This window comes from Recurvomyces mirabilis, assembly GCF_035927965.1.
Source record: "Recurvomyces mirabilis strain CCFEE 5264 chromosome Unknown scaffold_26, whole genome shotgun sequence".
NCBI lineage: Eukaryota > Fungi > Ascomycota > Dothideomycetes > Mycosphaerellales > Teratosphaeriaceae > Recurvomyces > Recurvomyces mirabilis.
This window is the reverse complement of record NW_027041960.1, coordinates 274,622-294,533: the sequence shown is the minus strand read 5'-3', so window position 1 is coordinate 294,533 and position 19,912 is coordinate 274,622. Positions and strand designations below refer to the sequence as shown.

Below are 19,912 nucleotides of genomic sequence, written 5' to 3'. Positions count from 1 at the left end.
TCCTGGCTGCTGTTGAGATTGACTGGCGATCATTGCGGCCACTTGCAATTTCCGCTTTATCTTCCTGCGCCGCACGCGATGGGGCTCCCAATATGTGATGACAGGCAACTGTCCTTACTATTATATCGCGCAACAATACTACACATTACGGCTAATGTTTATAGCATTGTGCCGCTCGAGGATCCATGCAATAGCTGGAGTACGACAAAGCTTCATGTTCCCCCTTGTCCCGGTCACGCTCATTACTTTTGAACGACTACGCGTGCTATCAAGACCCGGACATCCAGATGGCGATGCCATAGGCTGCGCCACATCTCATGCTTTTGACTACGCAGCAAAACTTCGCTGGCCCAGCTGCGGTTTGAACGCAGGATCCCTTGCAAGGTGAGCAGAGTAAAGTCCCTAAGCAAGGATGTTGCCACTACACCACAAGGCCATAGCAGCATGAAGGCCATATCAGCGTTCTTGCTGCACCGTTCTGGTTATTAAATCACCATGGCTGTGACATATATCTTCGATTTCATGGCCGATGAGCTGCCGAAGGACGACGTGTGCGAGGCGAGCGCAGCAAGGGCAAGACATGCTGGCTGCGTTGCCTGCTGGATTGTAGTCGACGAAGATGTAAATGATGCCTGGGTTGTTGGTCAGAGCAGTCCTCCCGTCTCGTTTCACAAAACATTGGGCATGGACACGCGGCAGAAAGGCAGTGCACACGCTATCCTCACACTCATCTATCAAGATACGGGTCTTGTGGGCACGTTCTCTTTCTCTTGATCTCTTATCGTCCCATTACTGCACGGGAACACCTGACAGTCCTGGTCTTGACCATTCACGCCCCTTGTGAGAGGACAACACGAAGACGGGTATTCGTGCCTTCCAATTTTGTAAGGCAGCTTCATTCGGCAAGGTGCTCCGTGCTCAAGCTACACGCACGCAGCTCGAATTCCGAGACCAGTAACTGACCCTGCGGCATACTTTCATAAGCACTCAACGTCAGCGCAAACGCATATTCCAGATCTTCTTCGCCACATCCATATCGAACACCATCAGACTGCTCAAGATGCAAGCCCCCAAGAACGAGCAGTCTCCGTTTCTGGACGACGCCGATAGCCAAGCGCACCTCCTGGAGATCCCACTTGAGCTCCGTATCATGATCTACGATTGCATCTTCGCCGATCTACTCGCAGGAACCAGGAGCGCAGAAACTCCAGCACAAGTCCGTGAAGCCCTTCAACCCACCATCCTCCATATCTGCCGTATCATCCGCTGTGAAGCCATGCCAAAGCACTTGATATCGCTAAGAGCTGCAGCAGCAGCCCTGGCACGACCTATTTCAAAATCCTTGGAGACTTGTGAAGCTGAAATAGAGCGAAGCTCGACACTACCACCAACGGAGGAGCTCATCAAGAAGCTAAGAAACATGGTGGCAGAAGTTAATGCACAGAATGCGGCTGTAACGAAGAAGGTCGAGGTGATCATCAAGATCGTGAAAGTTCTGACGGGAGGCTTATGCGACTTTGTCGGCGAGTGCGAGGAGCTTCAGGCCTCGATGGCGAAGGCCACGGAAATGTTGAGGGGGGTCGATGGGTCGGAAGAAAGCCTGGTGGAAGATGGCTCCGTCTAGGTCCCGAGGCGTGGCATCTTCGGAGCTGGAATATGCAAAAGATTTATTTGCATGGACGGTCGACCCACTGCCAGCAGTATTGTGGGTGGAAATGCGGGAGAAGTCCACTCATGCAGCGCAGTCAGGCCGCTGAAGACTATGAAGATTGCCCGGTGATATGCATGGACGAAGCCTACTTGCGTCAGCGCTCGAATGCACGAATTGTGTGTACGTGTATAAGGAATAAGTGAAGCTAATGGCTGTAAATCACTGACCGTACGTGCCACAACCATGTGCTTCGCTCATTCCTCAAGTTTTCATGGAACACATCTCCCAACAGGCTTGTGAAGCGATCCTCAGCAACCGCCGCCAACCACGCAACCGCCTTACCTCCATTCTAAGCGGTATTACGTTCTCTCATGCAGTTTCTTCTCACCATCTGCTACTCGAATCTCCGATCGCACCTGGCAAGGAGAGCCGCGAAATTCTGATGGCGATTCGGGGAACAGTCCTTGTATATATAGGACCTCTACTCGGTCTGCCCGGTGGATTCGCCCTTCCAAATCATGCCTTCTACTCGTGTGGATACTTCCAAATTGTGACTCAAACGGCAGGCACGTGTCAGACCCACGACTGTCACGGTCATAATTATCCTTCCTGTGAATTTAACCAGCCAGTCAACACTCCAACCTTGCAATTTACAAGGCGCAAACCTGAGCCTTGAGAGACCGTTGAGTCACTGCAATGGCAGGCCCCTCCGAGGTCAACAAGCAAGGCACGGCATTGCTCCTCATGCTTCCGCCAGAGCTCCACCTCCGGGTCTATGAGTTGGTCATGCAAGACTTGCTCGAAGTAGGCTCGAAGGCTCCAAAAGTTGACGCGCCCTACGATCAGGCAGACCAAAGGCGACTACGTAATGGCTTGAATCTCACACTTCTTCATGTCTGCCAACAGATACGCTCGGATGTCTGCCTAGAGTTCGAGAAATGGCTGGAAGCAGGCATTCACCGCTCAAATAGGCTAGAACGCCAGATCAAAAGCGCTCGCAACGATATTGTATCTAGCTACGGGAGAAAACATGCCTTGGTCGAACATCGCGCGCGGAAGGAGGGCGAGTATGTCCGCCAAATTCTCGGCATCAATGCGACATGCGCAAAGCTGGAGAAGATGAAGAAGTCAATTCGAGTAGGAAGACGCTGTGCCGCTTTCCTCAGCGAGTCGAGCAAGGGCGGACGAGAGCGCACAGGCCGCGGCAGTCTTGTGAAGTGGCCAGGATCGTGGTGCTGGTGATCAATGGTTCAGCAGAGGAGGGAAACCATGGCAGTGTAGGCTTGTAGCCACTGCTAATGAGTGGTTGAGTGATGCGGGAGGGTGCTTCTGACATGCCGTGAAGAAATGCCAGGTGGTGCTTTTGACCGAGTCCAGTCATCAGGGCTTTCTCTAGATGGGCGTGATTCGAGAATTGGATGACGGGCAAGGTCTCGCAAAGGAAAGGAAAGGTGGTCGGCAGAAGGAAGATGATGCGTCGGATTTTGCTGGTGACCAATGTCAGAGCAGGCCTCAAAGGCCGCGACCTTATGATCAGACGGTTCAGACCGAGTCGATCGGCTCAAGATCCAGATCCAGCACGAGGGATCTTGATAGACAGGACATGATTCGGTGTGCATCAATCGGCTCATCTCCCACTTGTGTAGGCAGCCACGTCATTCACTGCTTCCTTCACTTCACTCATGCAAGCCGTAGCGTCCCCTACCTGGCTCCATATGTCTTTCACATGACCGCTTCACGAAAACCTCTCGCTGCGCCGCAAGACTTTCCAAGTCCCTCGCGCACAATTATTCGAGAACGCTCGAATCCCAACAACTACCAAGGCCATCAGAATCCACGATGCCGCCAGAACAAATCCTAGCGCTCCTCACCCTCCCACCCGAGCTCCGCCTCCAAATCTACGAGCTCGTAATGAGTGACCTGATCAACACGAGCACCTCACCACCAAACGCCACCAATCCCGCTTCAAACAGCCCTCCAACCAAAATCTCCCTAGCACTCCTCCACACCTCCTGCCTCCTCCGCCACGAAGCCCGACTACTCCTCGAAAAGCGCCTGGCGCTGGCCCTTTCCCATCTAACCGCACAACTCTCGCAACTCCACGAGGAAGCAATGACGATCATATTCGACCACTACGAAGGGACTGTATCGTACCGACAAGACCTCGAGGCGAAAGCCCTTCGTGGCTACGAGGAAGCAGGGGTGAAGGCGAAGCACACGCGTCTGAAACGCTTGAAGGCTGCTGTCACAGTAAGTCGGACGATGGAGCTTGGAGCGGTGCTAGTGAAGAGGACGAGGTTGCTCCGCGAGGAGTTTGAAGTAAAGCAGGGCTGGCTATGAGTGCGCGAGTCTGGATGCGCGATGATGGAGGACAGTGTCAGGTGGCGAGGGTTGGCGAACGAGGCGAGACCACTCCACAGCCAGCAAAGTTCACTATCGTGGCCAGCAAGAAACGCTCCAGACCAGAGAGGGTGAGGATAGAGGAACGCTAGGAAGTGGGTCACGAGAAGAGAATGTGGTTATAGTGTTCTATCGAGAGGCAACTGGAGTGGCTGCTCTGTTCGACTCTGCAGTCCGAGGATGTATTGCAGCAAGTGGTCTCGTAGTTTCCCGAAGAACCTAGGGCTGCAGAGTGAGGAAGGGGTGGCGGTGAGGAGGCCTGGCGACTACTGATGTATCATTTCGTTGACTATCCTATCTCATCGTCCTTCTAAAGCTGCATTGCCACAGCCGTGCCCCATGGTACGGCATAAACACCAGACTCCACGCTAGAAATCACTCTAAGATTTTCTTGACCACCCTCTCAGTACAATATAATCCTCTCCTTCTAATCCTTCACCTTCATCGCCAACCCTTTCCTTTCGTTCCCCTCCCTCCCTCCCACTACCACCCACATCTACCTCTTCCCCGTCTTCGGCCGCGGCTTACACTCATCCCCAATAACCGGATGCAACATGATCTTATTCGGCAACTGTTGATTATTCGCCTGATGCCCCTTGCTCCAATCATAACTGACCGCATAGGCGAAAATATTCCCACTTCTATCAAAGTCCGTCGCGCTGATCGTCCCGCCTACCTCCGGGTAACCCTTCAACCTGTGTTTAGCGTCTTTGTCCCAGAAATGAAAGGTCCCGTCGCTGCCGGCCGTGCTGAAGGTGCCGTGGACGGGGTGGAAGGAGATGGCGTTGACGCTGAAGACGTTGGAGAGGTTGCGGTCGGTGGTGGAGGTTTGGCGGTGGCATTTGAAGGAGAAATTGCCGTTTTGGTCTTTATCTTCGACGTATTGGATGGCGCAGCGGCCTTCGATGGACCCTATCGCGTAGCCGTTGGCTTCGGGGGAGAAGATGGTGCAGACGCGGGTTTGCCATTTCAGCGGGGATTGGATGACTTTATAGGGGGTGCCGGGGTTGGCGAGGCTGACGACTTCGATCCAGCGGTCTGCGGTGCCGACCACGAGCATGTTGTCTTTGACGTCCATGGTGTAGACGCGGTCTTTGCATTCGAGTTGGCCGATGGGTGTTTGCTGGCGTAGATCCCAGTATTTTACCATTTTGTCCCAGCCGCCCGTGATCAGGATTTGGCTGCCGTTTACCATGGCGCTCTCCACACAGCGGATGGGTTGGTCGTGGCCAGCGACTTGGGTGGCTTGACTGGATTGCGTGTGGCCGGCTGCAAGGTCGAGCATGCGTGCCGCCTTGTCTGCTCCGGCGCTGAAGACTTTTTGGCCGTCTTTGCTCCAGCAGGTGCTTAGGGCGGGGCCTTGGTGTTCGAGCATGGCGACGCCACTGCTTTCACCATTGGAGCTGATGGAGTAGATGTAGCATTTGCTGTCCCAGCTCGTGACGGAGAGGTGGTCGGAGGCGGGGCTGAAGACCATGTCGGAGATGCTGTCGCTGGGGCCATTGGTGACTTGGACGTCCTTGCTAAGGTCGCCTTGGGTCGGGTTGGCGGCACCGCCACCGAATAAGCCTGACATAGCGGCTACACTATTCGCGTTGGTGTTGCTGCCAGGGGTGGTGACAACGAATTATTATCTATATCTATTCACATGTGGCCACCCTCGACGCCTGATGTCTGCCTTCACCTTCGCACGCGTGAGAAGCGCGACAGCTTCAAGACAAGCTTTCTTCGCACCGGCCACTCCCGCCCCTCGCATTAAAATTCCTCCTGCTCCACCACCTTAAATCTCTTCCCTTTGTCCCCTTCAACTCGTCGGTCAAAAAATCGCAATCAAAGCTCACACACAGACCTGCCCAGCAAGTCCCTCACACACACACAGCTTTGGGAGAAAGTCCCCGGATATCCTGCACTTCTTCACCGAGGTCGTCAGGGAAGCGGAAACGCGCCGCCACAGAAGCACATACACAGCGGCTTTGCTTCAACCCAATCTACCTCCACCCTCTTCTCCACACACCCTCCCTCTCACCGTCTGCACTCTCACTCAGACACCCTTCTCACTCGGGTCAGCGGAGCTCGGAGGCCGTCTTTCCTTTCACGAGGGGAGATGCTGACAACAGAGACGAGGATATGAGTCTGTCCTCCTTGCTTCCCTGCTGGCTTTTTGCTGTGGGTTGGGTGGAAGAGTGGGAGGAGGTGGGGAGAACTTTGTTGGGGAGACCAGGTGGGATCAAGGTATGGGTTGAGGGCCCTTTTCGTCGTGGTCAATAGATATGCGATTGCTCTTTCTTTCCCTTTCTGCCGTCTGCACATCACTCGTTGAGCACGACGGTGGGAAGAGGAGGAGGGTAACTCGATGGGGCTTATTCTTGAGGCGACGAGTTCAACATACACACTTTTTCCCGGATCTGCTGATGAGCTCATCATACTCTCTGGTGAGCAGCGTCAATGCTGTGTCAAAGCAGCCAGATTCTACTTTTCGCAGATGAGACGACATGAGATGACAGGAGAAGAGGGTTACGGCTAGCGTTCAAGTGATGATGAAAAGCAAAATAGAGTCAAGCACTGATCCAGCCGTCCGGCTTAGCCCCTTCATTGGTGTGCGGTCGGCGGTGTTCTGTGATGCATACATTTGCCTACGACGGTATCTGATGAACGCGAGGAAGTCCGTACTCTGTATATATTCACGTATCTACGCCATCTTCTCAGAAGCACGTTGTACTGCTTGGCCAAGTGGACGGTCTTTTCAAGTGCACCGAACAAGACGCCTTACTTCTGTCTGTACGCGGCAGAGCTGACCTTACTCCACAGTCGAACCATGCTACTCTTGGGCATCGTCACCATTCTCAGGCCGATGCCAACAAGAATGAGTGCTCCCGATACGGATAGGAATGGCCGCCTGGCAGCATCATATCTCAAGCTCCATTGCCGGAAACCTCGAAAGCTCCTTTCCCTTATCTATGAACCCGGTCAAAGGACTGAGGGTGTTGGTCGCCGCACCAGCAACACCCCAATTGTTCACCTTCTCCGCCATCCACATGAAAGCATAAAACACCTTGATCCCCCGAGCAGTCTGCGGGTTCGCAATCCCAGGCACACCCGGAATCAACTTCTGCGCCTTCTCCACAAACGGCCGGACCTACTTCTCGTACTCTCGCAAAGCGGTCGAGATATCGTCGTGGGTGCAAATGCATCCAGCGAGGATATACGCCCCGACGAAAGCGAGAGTGGTGCCTTGCCCACTTACGCCGCTGAGACAATACGCCGCATCGCCCACGAGCGCAACCCTCCCTTTCGTCCAAAAGGGTGCGTAGACCTGCGCAGTCTCCTGCACATACACACTCTCGTTTCCCTCGATCTGCTCCACAATCCCCCTGGCCTCCCACCCCACATCCGCGAACAACTCCTTGAACTTCGCCTTCTGCTCCACAACTCCCATCCGTGCGATCTCCCGACTCTCCTCGCTCATCACGGCCAAATAAGCACCCGTCTGCTGCTTCTTCTTCTGTGGTCGTGTACTCACGCATCGGCCGCCCGGGGCGTTGAACCATCTACTCCATTCGCCGTGGGAGGGTTGCCAGGGGATGGTCATCAGGAGGAGACATTGCTTCGGAGACCTTACCTCGCCGAAGTCCCGGCCAAAGGCTAGGGAGCACGTGCTGCTGTAGATGCCGTCGGCTGCTACGACGAGGTCGAAGTCCCGCTGCCCCGCGAGCTTGGAGAATGTCACGGTGCTGCCAGAGTCCGTTTCGCATAGAGCAGTAATCGTGTTGTCGAAGAGATATTCAACCCCATCCCTCGTAGCCCGATCCAACACGTCCGCCATCTCACCCCGAAGGACCTCAATTTCTTTGTCGAAAGAATTCGCACCGCTGTCCTCATCTGCCGCGAAAGCCGCCCAGACTTGATCTTGGGCGTCGACGAATCCTAATACCCTGATCGCCTACAGTTCGTGCGAGAAGTTCGTCCCAGATCCCCATGGCTTTGACGATGTGGACGCCTTGGCCGGCGACGTTGACTTATCGGCCCGTGAGACGGATTTCCGGTGCTCGTTCTGCGATTGTGATTTTGTGGCCGTTGCGGGCGAGCATGAGGGCCAAGACTGGGCCGGCTATACCTGCGCCTGCTATGAGAATGTGCTTTGGGGTGGACATTTGTGAATATTGGTGGATCGTGATTTTGGAAAAAGGCGGCGCTGATCTGGACTGACCTACATTCTGCTTGCTACGGGGTGTGAGACGGATATTAATGCTTCCTTCATGTTCTTGCCATGCCGTGGGTGGAAGGAAGTTCGAGAAGTGCGGTCGATGAAATGTCCGCCGCCCGCTGATCGTGGCGGCTGGGCAACGATGACGCTGCAAGCTCTTGACTTTTGTGCAGCTCACTGTGTCGAGAAAACGAACAAAAGTGTTCTACGCAACTGTTCAGTCAACCGCATCCTAGCCTTGAGGTTCAGGCACTCTACATACATGAATGGACCTGAAGTGCCCGCTGAGGGTAGGACTCTGCTCGCTGTCAGGGTGAATACAAGGTATAATACATCGAGCTCGAAGCATTATTCAACTCGTCCAACCCCTGTGTTCCGTATTGTGGGTATCATACATATATACACGCCCTCTCTTCCCAATTACCCAACTCCAACCTCAAAGCCATATACCTCATACTCAGGTCCGCATCCTAGCAAACATATTACTAGATTTCGCACTGGCAGCCGGAGCCAGCTCATCGACAGCTCCCGACTCCTTAGTATCCCGTCCTAGGCGCCATGAACTGTGTCCTCGTCACCTCCATCAGCTCGTCCACGAACGTATCCTCCTGCTTCGCGGTTCCAACAGCCACTTTCATACCCAGACCTTGCTGTTTGCTTTCGGTGCTGTAGTCGCTTTTACTATCGCTCTTAACGACTGTTTCGCTATTGACTAGGATGCCGCCCCAGAAGTTGCCTTGTTCCGCTTCCTGTATTTCTTCTTCTCGAATATTTGGACCTAGAGTCCTTTTCGACGGTCGGTTGACGAGCTCGTGGACGGAATCGCTCTCGCTTTGCACGAGACTGCTTCGGCGAGATGTGAAGTCGCGTGGTATGTATGTGGAGCCGATATTGCTAGTCGTCCTCTTTCTATGAAGCGGCACTCGACGCTTCCGGTCACGACTGGGCATTGCCATTCGTCGAGAAAGCAGCGGGCTGAACTCTTGGTGGATTTCCTGCGCCAAGATGCTGTGATCCGGTGAGCCTGAATAGCAGCGCTGCCTCGAGCTGAAGAACGTCAATGGTACACGAGCTATACCATCACAAGACTCCAGTGAGGTGTGCATATCTGCTATCACACAGAAAGCGAAGATCCAGGTTACTACAGCTCGATTCTTACGACCCTGGGAGTAGTGTCCAAAGACCGGTCGGGCGAGGAAACGAGCTTCGCGAAACCAGTCAGTGGGCACTGTCCGGCCTAGTATGACGACGGCCTTCAGTAGAGATGATGCAAACTCCTGTTCTCGAGGCCCTCGCTCTTTGTCCACGTTACTACGATCTTCGAGGAAGGACATGAACGGTCGTGTCCGCAATCCATCCAGACGCTGCAGAAATTCCGTCTGCCATTGCTGTGGTTCCATCGTCAAGATTTGCATGTCTGGTAACTGATCCTGATCGTCCTTCTTGACGCCCACATCGAAGCCTTTGCTGTTGGGTCGTGGTATCAGGCCAAAGAAGCTGAGCCAGGTTCCAGGCTTCTCCAGAGTCTCTAGCTTGTCCGCATATCTCCGCAGGCCACCCAGATGATATTCTAGTGCCGGCAGCGGGATCTGCATCATCTGTGCAATGTTACGCCCAACCTGCTGCACACTGCCGAACCGGAAACCTGCGTTCAGCAACTTGTCCGCGTCTTCCCCATTCAGCTGCCGAGTGATGAACAGCGCTTGGCCTCGGCCAAATATCTTCACGGATTTGCCAGACTCGAGATCCAGCGTGTCTGGTTGTGTCCGACGCCCATGCCGGTCTTCAGCACGGATAGTACCAGTTTCAATGATCTTATCGTATAGAACACCTATGCGCTCCGTGGGGATGTGCATAGCTGCTGCCAGACTTGCAGCTGCACAGCAAAATTGCTCCCGAAAGATGATCGAGTAGTCACTAAATGCCTCGGGATCGTAACGCGCAGACGAAGAGGAGCTGATCGGCTTCGAATCTTCCTCGCTGTCCACACTATGAGCAGCGAGGTGGTTCTTCATCTGCGGTATCAGCTCACTAACAGTCGTCCAGCTCCGAGTCACCCGGTATATCCATTGGAAGACAGGATGTGCAGTGTCGAAATCCTCGTTGAATGTGCGGTGCTGATATTTATCTGTAATCTCCCGTGCTGGCAGGACCCCTTCGGTGGTGACCAGGATCCTGCCATCTTGATCAAACATTGCGCAGGCCAGCATGACTTTCCGAGATCTAGTCTTCAGCACTCCGGTGCGGTGTCTTGAGAACAGCAGGACTCCAATGATGGTCAGAGCGGCTGCGGCAGATAAACCTCCGGCGACCGCAACTTGCACGTTGCGAGACATAATCGCACCGGTCGAGTTCTGGTCGCCTTTGTAGATGTACAGGCAATTCGTTGATGCTGTGAAATGCATGGCTGACACACCCCCAGCTAGTAAGCACGCGCATGACAGCCGCTTCCACCATGAACTGATCCATTGCTCCCGCAAAGTATAGAAGAGAACAAGCACCAGCATGCAGTCGCCAATTGAGATGATGATCGAAGCGGCGAGATAGCGCGGTACGTATTCAGGTGTGTAGTTGGTTATGCCAAAGTTGCCGATGTAGTGCATGCCAACAACGGAAAGACCGGCGAAGACTCCGGTGCAGACTAGGAGGAACCAGTGCAGTACCACGGATTGGGTAGGATACTCGGCTGCAGAGAACGATAGGGTGAGGCCGATGATCGGGAGGAAGACGGAAAGGGTGGTGAAGCCAGAGTTGTATACCAGTTGCATCGACCAGCTGCCATCTCCAAGGACAATCGCTCGATTGCCGATAAAGTGCATGCACCAAATGCCCACCAGACCCATACATGTTGCGCAACCCAACGTCTCAAACCTGTCCACGAAGTCAGCTGTGAGATGCTCTTGGATTTGCGCCTTGACTCAGGCTTACCAACTACGCCAGTTGCCAAGTGCCGTACCTCTGCGATGCAGCATCTCCACCGTAAGAAGACATCCGCAGAGACTGGAGAAGTAGGAGGCAGCCACAAAGCCGACATCGAAGTGGCTTGGGACATAGTCGCCGACGTTGTAGCTATCAAGTGACGCCATGTTCGTGGAGTGTGCGGACTACGAGGTCAAGAGAATAGATTCTGCCTTGTGCGCATCATCTGCTGATTGTCACAGGCGTAACGAGTGAAGGGTAAGATGTGAAGTGAAAGAGACTGCGACCTGTCCAGATAGAAACCTCCTCCAACAGAAAGCGTTTCGTCGAAACCAGTCGACTTCAGCTACGATTGCAGGCCTCGTAAGTCCAAGAGTAGCATAATCTCGCCAACGGAACGGGTTGACAAGTTTGTGAGGATCCGATGCACTGGTTGAGTCTGTGAGAATAAAGTGTTTGCAGTGGCGAAATCCCAAGTGGTCCAGTTCTCCAAAAGTCCCACGCAAGGGATAGTCGCACGAGAAAGGGTCCAATATTCGTACTGTCAGCTAAAGTCCTAGGTCCGGGGTCGCGGCATGTCGCATAAGGTATTGACGCAAGGTACAGCTGATGGGCAAAAGAGTGTAGATAGGTGATGTCGCGAGGCACGGAGGCTACACGCGCAGAGGTCGAGTCGGGTTATTAAGATGTTCCAGATAGCGGATAAGATGTGATGCACGACGCAGACTCAGGCCGTCGACCTCACATTACGCAGCAAGGACCACCCCAGCGTCTTGAGGTTGTGGCCAGATGCTTGGGATTCTGTGGCGTTTACAACCCAGCGCACCTACCAAGAAATTGCTAGGTCCTGGAGTGGAGGCTTGCATACAACGGCAGCCATGTCGCGGCTGCCATTGGACCAGATGGGGCTCGCTTCGCTGCTCGATGCGGCGAGCAGTTGCAAGCCGGCTTCCGAACTAGAGAGTGGGCTACACAACAGCGGCACGGCTGCAGATTTACGTGTTGCGTCCATCCGGAGTGTGCGTTGGCCGCTGGTGCCGAGACTGCATGTCTCGCGCGAAACAGCTCTCGTGCCTGCGTCGTACACCGCTGGACGGGAAGAAGGTTATTGGCGTCTTTCCGCGAGACCTGGAGTTAAACGTGGTTGTTCTCCCCTGTCGTTAACCTGAAGCACGCAAATCGAATCTGGTTGTTGAATCGCCGTGATTGCCAATCGGTGTTGGGCGCAACGGAGAAGCCGTGCGCTAGACAAGACCACCATCCCGGTTGATGCGATTTCTCTGCATGAGAAATTGTGGGGACAGGTGGAAGGTTTCGAGGAATAGGGAAAGGGAACACAAAATTCGCGCAACAGGAACCGTCTCGTCAATGGGAAGACTGACCTCACTTGTTTGTCCAAACGCGGTCGTCTCATGAAAATTCCGCTCGGAGGCGCTTTCATGGACACCGTTGTTCATTCGACTCATTAGTGATGAGACGCAATCAGCAAGACTATCCTCAATAGCCGGCCCTAGAGCATACACTTGAGTAGCTCATCCACCCACTATACTTTTCCTGTATTTAATTGAAGGAGCAACGTCTACTCTAGCGCTCTTCATATACTGGTGACACTGGCCAAAAAGGCTACCAGGTCAATGGCGCGAGCCTTTCTGAACGTTCTCTGGTACTCGCGTGGACGGCGCATGGACACTGACTCGTACGCAAAGCATGTACAGGATGACATTTCTTGAAAAGTATTGTCGGGGCCACCACCGTCCCCACGACTTCAAAGAGGGATAAGTGAAGCGAATGTTGGTGGTTTCATGGGTTGTGCTTTGGGCATCAGCGTTCGAAACTGCTTTAACCAGAGTTCAGGATTTGTTAAGCGAACACTCCGTGCGCTAGATGTCGAGCATTATTTGATCGTCCTCGAACTCGCCAATGCCCCACACGGGAGCAGCTGAATCCGCGAGCACCTCAACGTACTGCCTGCCCTGATATGAGCCATCTGCCAAAAAGCTAGAAGGGTTATAGGACACTGCATCGTTCATCGTGGCCTCGCTTACACATTGCATGTCTCCTTGTACGGCGTAGTCGCCAAGTGTGCCGAGCAGATCTTCTTCTCCTTCTTCATCCTCGTCGAGGTCAACGTCGAGAGTCTCCGTCGCTGTGTTCCAGCTTTCTTGACTTGCAGTCACGAGATCTGTGTTTGCTACGGATGCGAGCCTTGAAGCAACCTTGCCGGACGCAGGACCTTTGGCTTGATCCTTCTTCGCTTCGATCCTAGCCCGTTTCTGAAGTTGCAGCCAGAGCCGTTGCTCTGCTTGAGACTCATTGTGCGTGTCTGACGATGCGGGTGCGACGCAGTCGTCTTTCAGCATCCGACTATTGACACGGCTCAAAGCGTGTCCGATGGTAGGTGTGAATACTGCTCTGCTGGCGACGAATGGCCTGTAAGCCGAGCAGAACACGGCGGGAGCAAGATCAGAGAGGTGTCTGAAGTGTGAGCTGTACTGGATATGTTGGTCGGCTGGACTACGGCGGGACTTACCCAGGATTGCTCGACCGACTCCAGCAAGCACCGTTGGCAATACCTCGTCCACGATTGTGTCATTCTGATTGTTCTCGATGGCGCTTAGAGACGAGTCGAGATGCTCGTGATGGTACGAAGTTGCACTCCCATCCCAGGGATTTCGTGCCAGTCTCGAAGGAAAGTAATCACTTCGACTTGCGACTTGCTCGAGATGGCCATCTAGCAGGAGATCATCGATGTCACTTTGATCAATATCTTCCGGCCAATCGATATCAGGATCGGACTGTGCTTCAATATGCCCTGAGATATAATCTTTGGTTCTTGATTCAGTTGGAGGCACTACACGTATGTCGCCCGACATGACATCTGCTACCTGTTGGTCCGGCGTTACTGTTCCGACATGTAGATCGACATGAAACGCTTCCAGCGTGCATGTCGGCATCGCAGCTGATGTTAGGACGTTTGACAGTATGCCACTACTTCCATGAAGCTTATGCGCTCGCTTCGGTGAAGTTTTCCGTATTGGCAGCGCAGTGTCAAGATACACGGTCATAAACTGAGTCGCTTCGGTCCTGCTATGGGCTGTTGATCTCACGGACGTTGGTTGAAGGTTGAATGGCACCCATTGCTATCAATCGGGATTAGCAGGGCTCACAGCCAGTACTTGGCCAAGACTTGCCTCAGTCTCGCTCAGGGTTGATGCAAGTCGTTCGACTAGTCGTTCCTGTGCTGCCCAATCCTGCCAGCCAGTGCCGAAGTCGAGTGATAGATCGAGATGGAAGCTGATGGAGCAGACAATCCAGGGCCTGCGGACGGGATCTTCGTGATTCAATGCTGTAGTCAGTGATACTTCATCTATCGTCGAACTCGAGAAATGGGCTCGACTGGCGAATGTAAGAAGATGGCCTGTTGTTGAAACGAGGTCAAGTCCGCCAAGGTCGACAGTGGTCATGGCCGTTGAGACCCTGCCAGCATGCTGTGCCAATAACTTAGTCGGCTGTGTATAGATATCAAGGGCGATTTTGATATTCGCCTGTCATACATTGATATGCGGGAAAGAAGATGTATGTTGTCTCAAGTCGGTGCTTCCTCATCCTGGACAGAGCGGGACAAAAAGTTGGGGCAAGCCAGCCGCGAACTTCACTTCGCGAGCTCTTGTGGGACTATATCCCAGCCATACGTACTATCGGCGGGTCTTCGTTGCCACGTATGGCTACACGAGCACCACTTGCGCGCTTTCTGCAAAGGTCGCGACCGGGTGTCCAGCAATCTCGCTGGCTTCATACAACACCATGCCGAAGAACAGATGGTGTGTTTCGCGAATTGACGGACCAACGCGTCCAGATTCCATGGATCGATGCGTTCCGGAAGAAGGAAAAGTACGGACAGGATGCAACGCGTCCATCAGGCAAGCCGGAGACACCGAGCGACCGCGACCTCAGCCCGAAGAAGATGAGCGATAGCTATCACTCTGTGGTATGCTACATCCTACTGGCGCATGATCCTGTCATGTCACTAACTAATACCGTAGCCATAGATCCTACCACTTGGACGTGATCCATGGCTGCTGGACACATATCTCAACTCCTCCGGCCACATCCGACTCGGCACGATCTTTATGGACCTGGATGCGCTGTCCGGCGTGATCGCATACAAGCATACGGGCGACAATGTGACAACAGTAACTGCCGCCTTCGACCGCATCACCATCAACCATCCTCTTACCGAGATCTGCGATTTGGAGTTGAGTGGGCAGGTGACATACGCGTCCGGCAGGAGCAGCATGGAGATTAGTCTGCAGGTTGCAAAAGCGCCAAAGGATGGTCAGCGAGTCAAGAAAGAAGATATCATGATCCAGGCAAAGTGTACGATGGTCTCGCTCGACCCAGGCACGAAGAAGCCGGTCAACAATGCGCCAGTGCGGACGGATACCGAAGAGGAGAAGCAACTATATGCTGAGGGCGAGAAGAATAGTGCCCATCGCAAGGAGCTCGGTCAACGCTCGTTACTCAAGACCACGCCAAACGACGAAGAGAGTGATCTCATCCATGCTATGTGGCAAAAGCAGCTAAAGTACCACGATCCTAACGATCCATTGCGGAAGCCTAGCAATGTTTACTTCATGGATAGCACAATCCTCAGTACCGCAAGCATCATGCAGCCGCAGTATCGTGAGTCAACTCTACCAACGGATGAGTGTCATGATGATAGGCGTGCTGACAACGAGTTCTGTGAAAGGTAACCGACATCAATTCATGATCTTTGGCGGCTTCCTGCTAAAGCAGACTTTTGAGCTAGCCTTCTGCTGTGCAGCAAGTTTCGCTCATGTTCGACCCACATTCGTCTCGCTGGATCCTTCGACGTTTCAAAATCCTGTACCCGTTGGCAGCGTGCTGTACCTTACAGCAACAGTCGTCTACACCGATCCGCCCATCGTGTCTGGCCACTCAGACAGCATGGATAAGTCTCAAGATGATAACACACAGACCAGGGTCCAGGTACGGGTAGACAGTAAAGTCAGGGATGTCGAGCATGGCACCACGAAACCTACTGGCCAGTTCAACTATACTTTTATGGTTGACAAGAACTTGAAAGTCCTACCGAGGACATACACGGAGTTCATGATGTACGTTGATGCGAGGAGGAGAGCAAGACGAATAAGCGAGACTGTACAGCAAGGCGAGGCGGATGGTGGCACCAAAGACAGGATCACGGAATAATTGTATCAACAAAAGCCTTTTCTGACGACGAAACGACGCTCTACCATTGCTGGCAGCGTGTAAGTCTGCATTGGCACATTACACTCGACTTGATGGTGCACTCAAGATGCTACCAAAGTCTTGAAGACAAAGGACCTGCTTCATCGCAGCATCGACACAACCTCAGAGCAGCCTGCTAACAATGAACTTTTTTCACGTAAGTCTTGGCTCGCCCGTTCAACCACAGCGCCTACAGCATTCATTGCCCTACTGGTCATGCTGGGCGTGCGACGGCTGCCGACTTCAACGACCACACATGCTTGGATGCAGCCACGTGATAAACAATATTCTGCTGTACTGCGGTCAAAGCTATCTGGTTGGCGAGGCCTCGTACGTATCAATCGCTTGTATAAGACGGTGCATAGAATTATACCGACCCTCCTCGATCCGGCGATTCCTTTGTTACGCCCACGGCTCTTCTTTCCCATCACGACCCGACCATTGTTCACCATTGTCAAATCTTCACGTGCCCTTTGTTCCGACACAAAGCCACCGACGACCATCCTCGCCAGTCACACAATGCCCACCAGCAGTCTGTAAGCAGCTACTACAGCGCGGCTCACCACGCAATCCAGTCTCTTCCATTTCCGTCTCTTTTGCCACTTTTGGTACCCACAGTCTTCATCTGACTATACTGCATTCACCATCTTCACCAGAGGCAGGTGAGACACACACGACTAAGAACCAACGAACCTAATCTAGAAGATACAATACATCGACAACATGAAGTTCACCCTCTCCACTATCCTGGCTCTCCTAGCCACCACCACCGCCGCCTCCCCCGTCGACCTCAACACCCTAACAACCATGGCCGCCGAAGCCGCCGCCGACACAGGCGAAACCTTCCACCTCGAAGTCACCAACAACTGCCCCTTCGTCAAAGAAGTCGGCCTCTACACCGTAACCTCGGACTTCCAAATGTTGCAAATGTCCCCGCCCACCAACATGCCCCCAGGCCACGAAATCGTCATCGCCGCCCCCTTCAAAGCCATCGGCATGCGACTAACGGGCCACGCGGAATGGGGCTCCGCCGGAGGCTGGAAACCCCAAGCCTTGTTCGAGTTCGGGTATGCGGCTTATCAGGATGTGGAGGGGACGGCGTATGATTTGAGCTTGATGGAGGGGAGCGATCATGATATTGGGATGTCGGCTGCGCCCGTGGAGAATGGACAGGGGAGTGGGACGTGTCGGAGCTTGAAGTGTTATCCGTGGGATTGTCCTGGGAATCAAGGGTGGTTGGATCCGAATCAGAGTGATGTTGGGGATGCGGCGCCGGATACGGTCTGTTATAAGGGGAAGACGGATTTTAAGATTGTGTACTGTCCGTAAGTGTTGGGGGGGATTTGGTTTGGTGCGAGCTTTTTCTATGGTCCTACATGATTGATTATTCTGAATCTTGATTTTTACACATGTTTCCGAGACTGGTGGCTCGGTGCTCGTCGGAGCTCCTGTATATCAGTTCTTGCATACAGCTTTTGTAGATATTGTAGCCACTCACTGTCATGCTGTAGCATAGCTCATCCAGATAAAGAGGGAGCTTCCAACGTTGTGCAAACGAGTCATATACGCCTTTGCGTCCTACGAACATCAGTGGCAACGCTTTCACGCGCACGTGCCTCATGTTGTTATGGTAGCCTTGGTAAAAGAGCATTATTTGATAGCATTACCTGCAGAGCTTCAGCACCTACATACATACACCCACACACCACCTCAACAATAGACATCCCAATAGACACCATCGCTGAACGCTTTTCGCCCACCACAGCTCAGCTCAGCAGCGAGCGCTCCAAGCAAAGCAACGAAGAACATAAGAAAAGGACTGTCCCAAATTAGAAAAACAGTGTGGTATCATCGCGTCCTTTCTCAGCTTCCCTGTCTACCATTACCCACTCACTCACTCCAACCCTCCCCCACCCAGACCAGGCATATATCGCTTGAGAGGACTCTAGCCCGTGCTAGCGAAACCCCGCCCATGATTCGGGGTCCCGTTGACACGCGGCGGCAGCATTTGCTGGGTTGGTCTTTTTGTGCACACACCGGGAGAGTCAGCCATCAAGCACCCATACAACAGATCAGAGGTCAAGGGATGGAGACAATGATACTGAGTAAAATCTGCTTCCTCGTAGTATTGTGATTCGGGATAAGCAGTTTAATACCCGTTCATCGTCATCCTCTGGCTCTGTCTGCTCAGCTCGCGGTCGGCGCTCGGGCTGATTGGTCGGCTGCCTTGGCCCATTTGGGCGGAGCTCTCCTTGAGGGCCAGAAGCTGCTTGGCGCGGAAGCTCTCGTAATGGATCTGGGAGGTGGTTTCGATCAAGTCCTGGAGATGAGTACGGGTGAGGAAGTCCCGGAGATACACGAATTCGCAGTGGCGTTCGTCTTCAACATTGATGGTGCCCCAGCGGTTTTGACGGCCACGGACGGTCTTGCCGTTTACGTTGATGTTGCGCTCGGAGCCGACTACGGCGAAAGGGATGATGGACTGTGGAAGTCAGTGAGGTAGATTCAGATGTAGTAGGTTGATTAGCCGTACCTTGATCTGACTGTTCATGGCCGCCTCCTCGCTATCATACTCTTCATTCTCGTACGGGTACATCCTGATGTTGTGGAAGGCAAACTCCTCCTTGATGCGATCCTTGAACAGCTGCCTCTCCTCCAGAGTCAAGCTGTCGGCCTTGGCGATGACCGGTACGACATTGACGGTCTCGCTCAGCTTCTTCAGCACCACGATATCGATTGGCTTCAAAGCATGGCCCGTGGGTGCAATAAAGTACAAGCAGCAGTGGATGCGGGTATCTTGGATGTAGCGCTCACGCTGAGCAGTCAACTCTTTGCGGAGGTATGCGCTGTGCTGGTCCTTGATGTACTTGACGATTGGGTCCCAGCAGCGGTCGTTGTTCACGAGATCACCGTAGCCAGGGGTGTCAACAATGTTCAGGCGCAGACGCACGCCATTCTCCTCGATGGTGTGGGTGATGGGGTGGATCTCGGTGGTGCTGCGGATGCCTTCGTTGGGTGCGAGGCGACCCTTGCTCTCGACGAGGTGGGAGGCGAAGATTGTGTTGATCAGGGTTGACTTGCCGAGACCGGTCTGGCCTGTGGATGATTGTGGTTAGCTTGCCGTACTCCAGTGCACTATGTCAAGCGCGTGGCATTGGTTGCTGTGACATACCGACACAGATGACGTTGAACTGAAAGCCGCGCTTCAACAGCTTCTTCTCAATCTGCGTGGTGATGCTGTCGAAGCCGACGTGGCTCTTGGGAAACACCGACTGGGCCATCTGCGGGCTATGCATCGCCATCGCCATTGCGCGTGAGTTTCGTGATTATGAGAGCGTGAAAGAGAGATTGCACCGCCGTATTGTCGAGGGTCTGGTCGTCAATTGTGGTATGGTGGTGTAGGTGGTGGTGGTGGTGGATTTGTGATTTAGTTAGTGGTGAAAGCAATGGCGGTCGTGGCTTGCTGC

At 53.5% G+C, this 19,912-nt stretch overlaps 9 protein-coding genes and 1 non-coding gene across 10 annotated transcripts; 4 read left to right on the top strand and 6 right to left on the bottom strand.

The window, feature by feature from the left end:
• Positions 1-346: 346 nt before the first annotated feature.
• On the bottom strand, positions 347-436 carry LTS14_008626. The gene has a single exon. It is a non-coding gene; the product is annotated as a tRNA-Pro (tRNA).
• A 59-nt stretch (positions 437-495) lies between these two features.
• Positions 496-1,624, top strand: LTS14_008625 (uncharacterized protein; the record flags this gene model as incomplete). Its single annotated transcript, XM_064841312.1, has 2 exons — positions 496-750; positions 1,016-1,624. The coding sequence occupies 2 exons, from the start codon at positions 496-498 to the stop codon at positions 1,622-1,624; spliced, it is 864 nt and encodes a 287-aa protein (XP_064691176.1).
• A 1,866-nt stretch (positions 1,625-3,490) lies between these two features.
• On the top strand, positions 3,491-3,991 carry LTS14_008624 (uncharacterized protein; the record flags this gene model as incomplete). The annotated part of the gene is made up of 1 exon (XM_064841311.1): positions 3,491-3,991. The coding sequence occupies one exon, from the start codon at positions 3,491-3,493 to the stop codon at positions 3,989-3,991; it is 501 nt and encodes a 166-aa protein (XP_064691175.1).
• Positions 3,992-4,547: 556 nt separating this feature from the next.
• GLE2 (RNA export factor gle2) lies at positions 4,548-5,627 on the bottom strand (the record flags this gene model as incomplete). The annotated part of the gene is made up of 1 exon (XM_064841310.1): positions 4,548-5,627. One exon carries the CDS (start codon positions 5,625-5,627, stop codon positions 4,548-4,550), a length of 1,080 nt encoding a protein of 359 aa, XP_064691174.1.
• A 1,560-nt stretch (positions 5,628-7,187) lies between these two features.
• LTS14_008622 (uncharacterized protein) lies at positions 7,188-7,874 on the bottom strand (the record flags this gene model as incomplete). Its single annotated transcript, XM_064841309.1, has 1 exon — positions 7,188-7,874. The coding sequence occupies one exon, from the start codon at positions 7,872-7,874 to the stop codon at positions 7,188-7,190; it is 687 nt and encodes a 228-aa protein (XP_064691173.1).
• Positions 7,875-8,791: 917 nt separating this feature from the next.
• On the bottom strand, positions 8,792-11,341 carry LTS14_008621 (uncharacterized protein; the record flags this gene model as incomplete). Its single annotated transcript, XM_064841308.1, has 2 exons — positions 8,792-11,126; positions 11,184-11,341. The coding sequence occupies 2 exons, from the start codon at positions 11,339-11,341 to the stop codon at positions 8,792-8,794; spliced, it is 2,493 nt and encodes an 830-aa protein (XP_064691172.1).
• Positions 11,342-13,054: 1,713 nt separating this feature from the next.
• On the bottom strand, positions 13,055-14,128 carry LTS14_008620 (uncharacterized protein; the record flags this gene model as incomplete). Its single annotated transcript, XM_064841307.1, has 2 exons — positions 13,055-13,683; positions 13,705-14,128. 2 exons carry the CDS (start codon positions 14,126-14,128, stop codon positions 13,055-13,057), a joined length of 1,053 nt encoding a protein of 350 aa, XP_064691171.1.
• A 767-nt stretch (positions 14,129-14,895) lies between these two features.
• On the top strand, positions 14,896-16,406 carry LTS14_008619 (uncharacterized protein; the record flags this gene model as incomplete). The annotated part of the gene is made up of 3 exons (XM_064841306.1): positions 14,896-15,162; positions 15,224-15,857; positions 15,925-16,406. The coding sequence occupies 3 exons, from the start codon at positions 14,896-14,898 to the stop codon at positions 16,404-16,406; spliced, it is 1,383 nt and encodes a 460-aa protein (XP_064691170.1).
• A 762-nt stretch (positions 16,407-17,168) lies between these two features.
• Positions 17,169-17,774, top strand: LTS14_008618 (uncharacterized protein; the record flags this gene model as incomplete). The annotated part of the gene is made up of 1 exon (XM_064841305.1): positions 17,169-17,774. One exon carries the CDS (start codon positions 17,169-17,171, stop codon positions 17,772-17,774), a length of 606 nt encoding a protein of 201 aa, XP_064691169.1.
• Positions 17,775-18,594: 820 nt separating this feature from the next.
• On the bottom strand, positions 18,595-19,753 carry CDC10 (cell division control protein; the record flags this gene model as incomplete). The annotated part of the gene is made up of 3 exons (XM_064841304.1): positions 18,595-18,927; positions 18,979-19,541; positions 19,618-19,753. The coding sequence occupies 3 exons, from the start codon at positions 19,751-19,753 to the stop codon at positions 18,595-18,597; spliced, it is 1,032 nt and encodes a 343-aa protein (XP_064691168.1).
• Positions 19,754-19,912: the final 159 nt, after the last annotated feature.